This window comes from Cygnus atratus, chromosome 9, assembly GCF_013377495.2.
Source record: "Cygnus atratus isolate AKBS03 ecotype Queensland, Australia chromosome 9, CAtr_DNAZoo_HiC_assembly, whole genome shotgun sequence".
NCBI lineage: Eukaryota > Metazoa > Chordata > Aves > Anseriformes > Anatidae > Cygnus > Cygnus atratus.
Genome location: NC_066370.1, coordinates 18,941,317 through 18,952,401, shown reverse-complemented (window position 1 = coordinate 18,952,401; position 11,085 = coordinate 18,941,317). Strand labels below are relative to the sequence as shown.

General features: G+C 39.3%; 1 protein-coding gene across 2 annotated transcripts in view; it reads right to left on the bottom strand.

The window, feature by feature from the left end:
- Positions 1-8,813: 8,813 nt before the first annotated feature.
- Positions 8,814-11,085, bottom strand: part of PEX5L (peroxisomal biogenesis factor 5 like) — a 39,271-nt gene continuing 36,999 nt past the window's right edge. For both annotated transcript variants that reach the window (XM_035557291.1, XM_035557292.1), the window contains 3 exons: positions 10,289-10,454; positions 9,756-9,913; positions 8,814-9,018 (listed from right to left, as the gene is read on the bottom strand). In XM_035557291.1, the coding sequence (XP_035413184.1) occupies positions 8,814-9,018; positions 9,756-9,913; positions 10,289-10,454 (529 nt within the window). The remainder of the gene's footprint in view (positions 9,019-9,755; positions 9,914-10,288; positions 10,455-11,085) is intronic.

Sequence of the window (11,085 nt, the reverse complement as noted above, 5' to 3'; positions counted from 1 at the left end):
ACATGGCAAAACTAGAAAATAGCATTTCCATTGCTATTTTTTTTTGTTTGCAACTTTTAAGCCAATTGAAGTTCTTTGAATATAAGAATTGGCAATGTTCACATGGAAGAGTGCTGTCATTTCACTCTGTTTCCTGCTGTTTAATTATAGCTTTATCTTGGTCTGTAAATCCTTATATTCATTTAGGAATTTGACCTGCTGTTCTGTAAAGGATTGTTTTTCTTCATGCATAAGGGATTTGCATAGCAGCATGACCACTGGGATCTTTGGTAGATGCAAGAATAAGCCAAAAAAGGAGACTGATGGATGGCAACCCTTTGGTCTTTTCATAGGATCATGGGACCATGAGCTGGAGGAGATGCAAGAGGTGAACCTACCAGGTTTTAAGTGACGTTTTCTGACATGGAAGTTGGGGCCACGTGAAGCACTGAGTGATGACAGGAAAGGTAAAGATGGTTCAGCCCTCAAAGTCCAAATGTAATGATCTGTTGGTTCTTTATCACAGATGTTCTTTGTGACCACGACAAGTCACTCTGCATCGTATTCACACCACTTACAGCAACTGGAAGAGGTGAGGGAATGTGGCTCCTTGTGCAAGCTAAGGGGCAGATTTTAAGGCCCTGTTCAGACTGCATGTGAGAATTTCCTGTGCGGAGTTGTGACCACTGACTTTTGCGGACTGCTTGGGGACGGCAGTATTAGATAACTGACAAGTGAGTACCACCCCTGGTCTCTGTCCCCTCTCACTAGAATGGAAAATAACACCTCTGTCCCTCAGGTGTGCTACAAGCACGACATGGATAAGCAAGGCACTGACAGCTGTGATGAAAAATGAGTGCTATAAAAATACGGAGGACAGATAGTGTATGGCTGACAGCTGTGTGCAGTAGGTGATTATATTTGCAGACTGTTTTGCCAGTGTCCTTCGCAGTGATTTTTTGAGCAGTTCTGTGTGTAGGATTTCCACTCAGCCTCTCTCTTGCTTTAACTTCAGGACTGCAGTGCTGTGTTCTTGGTCTGTGTTTGCTACAGAGCACATAACTAATGGACACTCCTGCTTATTCTTTGTTGGTATGCTTGAGCAGCAATAAGAGTGGGGTCAGGACTCCAGATCCATCCCAACTTTGTACCCTCCCAACCCTGCACCCAGCAAAAGCAGAAGGCTGTCACATCTATTCTGTCAGCAATTTGTGTGAAAGCCAAAACTAAAATCACTGCCAACTCCCACGGTGGTTTGTGGGAAGTTGCTTTGACTAATGATGTAACATACCTTTAAGAACACTCAGGATGAAACTGCGAATCTGACTTTTTACTTCAAGGTCTATGCATTCATTATGTTATGTTGCACTAGACAGGATATAGTTATATAGAAAAGCTCTTCCTACTATCAGAATAAAGGAAATTATATGTTTTCTGAAGAATTACTTTCATGACATTGTGAAGAACAAGATTTGGAAGTTTTTGTATTCACATTCTACAGTATGTGCTTGATTTTTGCTTGTTTTACTTCTGTAAAAAGCCCTTCCTTTGCAAGTCTGCCAATCACTCATAGTTGGCTTTTTTTTTTGTCTCCTAGAAGATTGTTTTGTAATATTAGATCTGCTTTAATTTTGAAGTGTGCAGTTGCATGATCTCAGGAAAAATTCTCATACGCTTCTTTCCATTTTCCTCATTTGGAGTGTATGTGCAAACTCCTTTGGTCCAGTCCTCAGCTAGTATAAATTCTAGATGTAAGTATAGTTGACCAGTGTGTTGAAATAAAATAAAATTAAAAAGATAAATAATAATTAAAAAAAAAATATATATATATATAAAAGGTTAAACAAACAAACAAAAACCTCACCTCAGAGTAACTTGATGAGTTTATTAAAAATCTTGTGATAAGGAAAAAAGCCTCTTCTAGGCTTTATTTTTAACCAGAGAAGCACTACTATGTCATAAACAGGAAAGAAGACCTCATATTAAAAATCCTTTATTTCACTTGGAGAAGTAGGTCCCTCTTTTCATTTCAGGTAATTAAAGTTACAACCATCATCAAATTGAGAACAGATTTGGAAATATTTGAAGCCACAGACAAAGTTTATTTTTAAAACATATTTAAAAATTGCACAGTTATAAATACAGGTAAATAAATACAATTTAGTATGTGGAAAAGAACCCAAGGAAGGCATGCTTCCATTACAGTACAAAAATACTACATTAAATGTGGTGCTCTGCAAATAGTAATCTATGAGCTTAATAAATTTAACACATCCAATATGCACATAGTTCATTTCTGAGGAAATAGATTATTTTAAAGAGCAGTGCAAGGAAACATCAACGTAAAGCATCAGTAAACTACAGCTCTGTGTTTAATATAATACACAGCTGATAATGCACTACGTATGCAGAGGCGAGTTAGCTCTTGTAAGAAAGGTATTTTTTACTCCTCATGTACTTACAGACCCAGGTGCTCAGTCTGGGTCGGTGTGGGCCTTTGTAAGGGAATGTAAACATTCAGGTGTAGGGCTGAGCTCCCACCTCCGCGTGCTGCACCCTGCACGTCCACCGACCCATCGACAGAGGCGTTAAGTGAGCAATGTAAGTCTGTGCAGCAGCAGGGCTCCTCTGACAGCCGAGGTGAAAGTATCTGCTAACCCTAGTCCCTTCTTTCTTGTATGTTGGCTTAAAAATAAAGCCAAAAAAACTGATGCAAGATAGCAAAGGTTTTTGAAACAGTTTACAGCATATAGAAGAAGCTGCACATAATGCCTTTCAAAACTATATAGTTTTATTGAATCTAGATATGTTATACTCTGATATATAAAATATATTTATAAATGCTTTGATTTTTCTGAATTTACAATAATTACTGATATTAAAAAGGCTATTTAAATTAAAGTTTTAGCCAATGTCAAGTTTTAGTCAATGACATTCTGTCAATGCGGAAGGGGAAAAAAGATCAAAGCACATTAAATCTTGACCATGCAAGCTTGCTGTCGTATGTGCAAGCATTTGTAAAGTTACAGCTTATTTTAGGAAACTTTAGGTTCCTTCTGTCTCTCTCCCAGGCATAGTACCTATTGCTTTGTGGGCTGAGGCTCTGAAACTTTCTGTGGGTTCTGCGACATTTTTCATTGTGCCAAGGTTTGTTCAAAGCATCTGTGGTCTCTTCTTGCATGGCGCTCTTGTGTCTGACTTATTTCACCAGTCCAAAAATAGAACCGTAATGAAGTAATTTGATTTCTAGCCTAGATGAGGTTTGAATAGTAGATAACACTGTATTGCATATCCACCCATCAGTTGTTTCACAGCATGCAGTGCGTTTTGTCTATCACTTCTATCTGTGAATACTTGGTATTTTATAAACATAATTACATAAATTCACTGTACAGGCTGCAAAGCTGACAACACTGGTGACCAGAAATCTCCGTTTGTCAACTGCGCAGGTTATTCATGTGAAGTAACTAATGTGCCTCATTTTGCAGATGCACGTTCAGGCAAGAGAGATCTACAACCAATTTGTGTCAGTCCAATTCTCACTGGCTTTAACAGGCAATGATTTAGGTCTCGGTCTTCGCTTCTGTGGCTGCTGGTAATGTCAGCAGTTATTATTCCTGTCATGGGGGCCTGTGATCCTATGAACGTTTGTGGAGCACCCGTTGGTGTTGTCAGGGTCCTCCTTTTACACCTGACAGACGGGTCCAAGTTTTCCAAATTGGCTCATTAGCTCTTTGTGCCTGATGTGCTGAGATTTCAGCTGAATTGAGCATCTGCAGCTGAAACCCGTGCATACAGCAGGTGCTCAGATCCTGTGAAATTTTACGTTCGCATTGCCCAGAGAAGCTGTGGATGCCCCATCCCTGGAAGTGCTCAAGGCCAAGCTGGATGGGGCTTTGGGCAATCTGGGCTAGTGGGAGGTGTTCCCTGCCGATGGCAGAGGGTTGGAACTGGATGGTCATTAAGGTCCCTTCCAACCCAAACCAGTCTGTGATTCTCGAAGTTTCAAACAGGACAGTCAGACAGCAGGCAGCCTTCAGAGCTAGTGGGCAAATTTGAAAAGCCTGGCCCTGCTACGTGTAGAGCAAGACAGTAGTTGTTTCAATGGCTCTGGGAATCTTTTTCTCTGGTTTGGTGCTATGTGGGTTAGGCTAGTAAAGAAAATGTGAAAATCCAAACACCCAGCTTCCCTGGAAAAGCTGCACACATTTGGCTTTCTGATTCTGAAGAGGGTACCAAAATTTGTCTGCAAAAGCAGTTAGTGCAGATGTCTGTAATTAATTAAAGACTTCAAGCAAACGTGAGATCCACAACACGCAGTGATTTTCTAAGGGTGGGATTTAAAAAGGGTTCTGTGTTTTGTCTAAACTGTTACAAATAACCTGAACTTGATTTTGAGTTTGGCAGATGCAAAGTGCTTTTAAAACATCCCATAGAAGATACTAATTAATAGCCTAAAAACACCCTATGTGTGTCTTCTGCATGCTTTTTCTAAATGTATACTCAAGTAGCAATGCTGCATGCTTAGTATTAGTATTTCAGTACAGTTATTCATTAGTGTAGTTGCATGCACTATTGTCATGTGAGGCATTGTGTTACAGGAATTTTCTCCTCAGTATTTTTAAAAGTGCTGTTATTTATCAGGTCTTAATAAAATACCATTGCATACAGGTATGTATGTGTTTACCTGAAGATCAAACCAACACTTTAAACTGACAAAAAACAGTCTACTGCAACAATGGGTTTAATCATTACAGTTTGAAGAGATCAGCAAGAAATGAGCCTATTGCTTTCATTGTAAAGCTTCGCTCCATAAATAATCATTTTGATTTCGGTGACTGTTCAGCATGTGCAGTGGTATCAGAGGCCAGCCCTCATCAGGTAGCTGTATGTGAGCTGATCACGCAAAGACTACAGACTTTCAGTGTTTAGCAGCTTGATGGATCAGACTTGTTATAAATATTCATAAACTTTTGCAGAGGAGAGGGTAGACACAAGCTTGGGTTAGGAAAGTGCTTTTTAATTGCATGAAATATGTAAAAGAGGAAAGACTCAAAAATTGGGAGTCAATTACCTGGCAGTGATAAATCACCTCTGGAGAAAGAGGGGAGTAAGAACAAGGGGAAGCAGGAGTGGGAGATGCTGATAAACCATTGCAGCACTCTAATTTGGTACCACCCCATAGATGTTCTACAGTTGTAATCCTGGAATGGTCTTGGGGTCTCTTCGCTGCTGAAATTTCTAGTCTTTATGTAAAACTGCTTCCTTACTTAGAGCTGAGCAACCGTGTACTCCTGTGTTGCCTTCTCTGAATTTACATGAGTGACCTCAGGCACACAGTCTGTGAGACAGCAGCATTCCCCTGCTCTTGTGTAGTGCCACCATGTGCAGTGACTGTTACTTGCCCTTCCTTCGTTGCACACCTGGACAAGTTGGGGACTTGGTGGAGCTCACAGGGAGCACTGAGAAGAGGATCCAGATTCTGTCTCTCACTCTCGGGCTCAATCTGCTACAGTTCAGCAGCCTTTCTTATTTATCCTGCCTTGTGCCTTGTTAGAAGTACAAGTAGATGCATTTCCTTTTCAAGGTGTTAATATGCTGCAGGCTCTTTACGTTTCTTCTTGCTGTTACAGGCAAATACACACACTGGCTACCAAAAATGCAAGAAACAACACAAGGGGGTCAGATCAAAGCTGTACTGAGCCCTGTCTTGGATGCTGACAGGGCTTGGCAGTGGGGGCTAAAGGCGGACGATAAAGCCCAGGACACTGAAGCGCACACAGCGCTGTCCTCAAGTAGCAAGAGCTACTGAGCACAGAGAAGCCTGACCTGTTAGAGTAAGGTGAGCTCTGTCAGCGGCTGTTTTCCTGCACAGGCCAGGCCAGAACTGGTTTCTGGCAGGGTGTGAGGAGATGTGCCACTGCCCCCAGGAAGCTTGCTTTGGTCTCCCTTGCACAATATGTTGTTCAGTGGTAGCCTACAGCCAGCTAAGCACCTATCTGAAACAGGAGGGAACTGCTGGGGTAATCTCCAGGAGTGCGCACAATCTCTTTGGGTGGGCTTTTGGAGCCCATGTCCTGTACAGCGGGACTGCACTGCTTGTGAGGAACTGGGGGCTTGAGTATCCTCAGGGGGCAGAGTTCAGCCCTTGTGGTTTTTTTGCTAGGTTTATGCAGGCAGCCTTCCTCACGTGGGAGTGGATGTGTACTGCCAGAGGAATGTGGTTTTGAGCAGTGCATCCTAGGATAAATCAAGTTACCTACTTTTTTGGGGGTGGGTTGCGGAATGCAAACTAGAGTTGCATTAGGTTTTTCTAACAGAATTGCTGTATTACTCGTACGCATGCTAGAGGAAAAAAAAAAAGAGGTTTAGTGAACTGTCATCAATACCAAATACTCCTTGTCATTCTGACTCTGAAGTCAAGCAGTTAAGTTTGTTGATTCGAAAGGTATAAAAATATAACTCTTGAGCAGCTCATTCCTCTGGATATGCACTAATTATCTGACCGCACAGAGGATGTTCTAGAACGTGTGATGGCAGGGCATCAAGGAAAATCTAAGCACATATGCCTTTGCTTTACAGCCTCTTCACAAAGCTGCCTCCCTTCTCTCTTATCACTTTCCAGATTCAATTGCACTGCACCTTCTGCTCTGCCTTATCAATAAAGGGCTGTCATCACACATCGCTGTCAAAGCAAAAGAGCAAACTGTTGTCAGCAAATATGCATACAGCAACCCACTTAGCTAAAATGACATTCCCAGGCAGTCCTTGATAACCAATCCTTAGAGGAAATTGCAGGAATCAGTTGTTATATGCTTGATAGATAAACAGGAATATATATAAACAATGAATTAATAAAGCACTACTAAAAATTTCCTGTAGCTATTTCAGCACCTCTATTCTGTGGGAGAGAGTGAGGAGTAAACCTCCTATTTTTAACAATAACTGATTATTTTTATTTAACAAATTATAGTTGATGTTTAGATGCAGTGATTATGCTATCTTACATGAAATGTTACTTTAAGCAGTTGCTCAGAATAACAAATAGCTGCAAGAAAGTTTAGGTTTGTACCAGTGAAACTGTCCAATACCCACAGAATTTTGTGCATTTTGCTTTTTAAACAGATGATTGAGCTTTTTTTTTTTTCTCCCCACTGCTGTTTATAGGAAATGTGCTGCTTGTCCCACTTCGTCACATTCCAGTGGCTACCCTGCACGTTACATTCCTGACCATGAATCGACACAGTAGCCACCCAATTACATTTTGTTCTTCCACTGTTTAAAAAAAGTATTAAAAATATTGGCCACTGAGAGTTATCCCCATAAAAAATGATATTCCTGTATTTGATTGACACATTCACCTCAAGCTAAACGTGTTTGCACTGTGCCCAGATCGATCCATTCATCATGTGGCAGTGCAGCCTCCTTCCTTAATACTGTACCTCATTCATCCAATCAGGGAAAATTAAGATGATATGCATACATATTTTTAAGTAGCTACAAATACTGATGTTATCTAAGGATTTAGTCTGCTAAATTTTGTCATTTAGTCATAGAGTCCACTGAAACTTTTGCTACTGTTTACCATAACAGCAGGATTAAATCTCAGTTCCAATCCTACAAGCATTATTTAGACCATTCTTTTCAGGAAAAAATCCTTCAAGTATGGTCTGCAGGCATTAACTCCTATAAAGACTCTTCTTTATTTGCAATAAAGATCTGTGGCTTATTATGTTCTGAAATGACATAATTCACATAATATGTATGTGCATGCACATGCATGCATGTGTGTAGTACCTGATGCATAATAGAATAATCTTTCTAATAGATATTGCAGTTTATACTGTACTTGCATTTTTTAAACATAAGAATATTGAAAACCCTCTTATCACATTTCAGGAAATGATATTTGGTCCTCTATGCCAACAAGGCTATCCTGTACATTCTGCTGTTAGTAATTAAAATAAAAATAAAGCACAGCACAATTTTACGAAAAGAAAGATTAAAGTGCATAAGTACACATAGATAGGTGCAGATCCTGCTATGAGCTCCTTAGAAGCAGACATACTCTGTCCGTGATCAGAGAGAGCTGGTTTAAACAGCAACAATTCTAGTGCAAATTACTGCTTCTGCTTGAAACACTTGTCCTTCCAATATATACATGGCCTAATCTCATAGGCCTCCATGTACAATGTTCTTCTTAATATTGCACATAGTTTACAACACCGTGAGCCTGCAGAATTTGGCCCAAATTAATCAAGGTACCTTCAGGAGCAAAGATTTTCTTGACTTCCAACTAATAAATATATTCAAAACAAAATACGTCCATTTTACATGCATCTATTTTCAGAGCTATGTTGAAGATGGACCTCAAGAAGATTTTTCAAAGAAACTAAAAGGACAGGGAATCCATGTTGTAGGGCAAAGTGATGTCAGTATAGTGTGATGAGCTGCTAAGCAGGTTTCTTGGATGCATTGCTTGCCATTCTAAATGTGCAATAATGATTACCTAGGTTTGTTCTTAATATATTTTTCTTTGTATAGCTGTGTACATATAGAGAGAGATAGCTTGCATGGGATGAAGATTCTTCAGAAATGGCTATTTCATTGAGTTCAGGGCTCTGTCAGATTAGCTGCAGCTCATTTTGATCTTTTGAGTTTGAACCTATTTACAATATCTTGTGCTTTTGAACTTTTCCTTTTTGAATAATGTCCAAGAGAATTCCCCTACCGATCTACAGGTGTGATCTTTTGGAAGATGTTGTCATTTTGAGATGAGTAATAAGAGTTCTCTGTTTCCTAATACAACTTAATCAATTTGTGGATGCTTTTTACTACGGCTCTAGATTAAATGCTCGTAACAGAATGTCTAGATCACCCACATTGGCAGCTTGAAACAGTTCTGGCTGGTCCATCATAGACAGAGCAATTCGAAGTGCTGCCCAAATATTGCCTGATAAAGCAGGACGGGGAACCTGCTGTAGATTTCTGCTCTTTCTTTGCAAGCTGAGAGCAGTGAGAAAGTTGCTGACAGCCTCTCTGTAGGAAAGAAGAAAGAAGAAACATGCAGTATAATTTGCGTAATGAATAGCTTAAAACTTTAGGAAATACCATGCTAGAATTGAGTAGTATTTTTTTTTTTTTAACAATGCAGTTCATCAATCTCTCTGTTATTCTTGCTTGATTTTCTTTAAACAAGCAGACATGGCTTGCAGTAATTCAGAGTTTAGTCTATTCATACATCGGGGGAAATTGTCTTCATTGCTGTATAGCTCCCCTTCATCTTAAGGGTCGTAAGCTGACAGTTGGGACCCTTTTTATGTAGACCTGGAATATCACCCTTGACTCCTGAAGGATGTATTAAAAGTGTTTTTGACAGGATTAACAACTTGAAGCAGTTTAACTGCAGTTTCCTTTCTTAAGACAGGCTTTTAATATTTTCTTTTAGAAAAGCTCTTAAGCACAGGTCTAAGTTTAAGCGTGAGAACAATCCCACTGATTACTATTAGAGTACTTGCATTTAGAGCTTAAAAATGCTTAATCAGCTTGTTGAATGAGAGATTTATGTTTTTAATAGAAAGTCAGTAGTTCTGTTATGTAGGATGTGTGGATATAAGAAAGGCATCATTTGTTAGTGCTTTGAATGATTTTTTTTTTTTTTTTTACAATGGCTGAGATTATTAAGCTATGTTCTGAGATAGCTCTAGCTAGAAAATGAATTTTCACTTGATAGATATGATCCCTGACTTTTTAGTTTATGCATTTTTCTAACTTACCTGTATGCCCCTAGGTTGATGCAGCTTATGCCTAAGTTGTATCTGGACCTAATGAAGCCAGGCTGTATTTCTAAAGCACGTGTGTAGGCCTCAACGGCTTCTTCGCTTCGATCCCCATTTGCCAAGGTTGCTCCAAGACGGTTCCATAATGTATAGTCCTGGTGAGAAAATGAGTCTTCTACTGTAGGTGTCAAAAGAGGGCTCAATAATAGCTCTTTTTTGATTGCAAAGTAGGGAGGACTGCAGAAAATAACAGTATCATGTCTTTTCTTAATTGACACAAAATGGGAGGTTCTGATTTACGATTATAGGCAACTTTATATAACTAGTACAATTAATCAGCACAGAGCTAGAAATCGGACATATATAAATCTGTTCCTAAATGGGACTGTCTTGTAATTAACATTTCTATTTCAGGTATTAAAATTTTAATGGCTGAAGTGACATCTCATTAATATTGGTCTGTTCAAGAGGTAAGAAAGAAAACAGCCTGTAAAACTAAATTCTTAAAAATGTAAAAACAAAAAGCATACCTCTGGACGAACAGTTAAAGCAGCACTAAATGCATCTATTGCTCTGTTAAATTCTCCATTCAGGTGGAAAAGAACTCCAAGTCCTGTCTGCAAGTCAGGGTCTATCATATCACCATTCTGGTGAGCAGCCTCCAGGTATAAATCCTTTACTTCTTCAAGTAATGAGCTAGACAAGGGAGGAAAAATAACATAAAGTTGCATCTTACATTTTTTTGCAAACATTGAAGTATTGATCGCAAAGCCAGAAATTAAAATCCTTGTACTGGATGTATCAGAAGTGATATACTCCTAAAATTTGAAAATAAGCTTCTTCAACTTCATCATAACAAAGGCTTACTTCCAGGTCCTGTAGTAAACTTATTTCTGAAATTCAAGAGTTTATCTATGTAATGAAGTCAAAGTGCTGCTATGAATCCAAGTAAGAAAACATGAAGGCTTACCAAAGGTATTAAAATAGGATGGGTTTCTCAGCAGTAAAAAAGATCTAGACTGGTAAAAATAGTAATCATTCTTAAGAGGCGTAGATCAAGTAACTACCCAAGACCCCTGAAGAGCCATAATTTAAGACTTCTATACTCACTGTAGGCTTCATAAAGCCTTCACACTGACAACAGTGGGTGATGAGGCCACAGCAGAATAATGCACTTAGCATTAAGCAGAACTTGCATATTTTACTTTTGCTTATACTAAAATATCTTGTCAACCCAAGGCTTGTAAGTGATAAGGGTAAAACGTAAGGCCTGTCTTCAAAATGACACACAGTGAGATAGCCCTAGTGTTTTGGTTCTATAAATGAT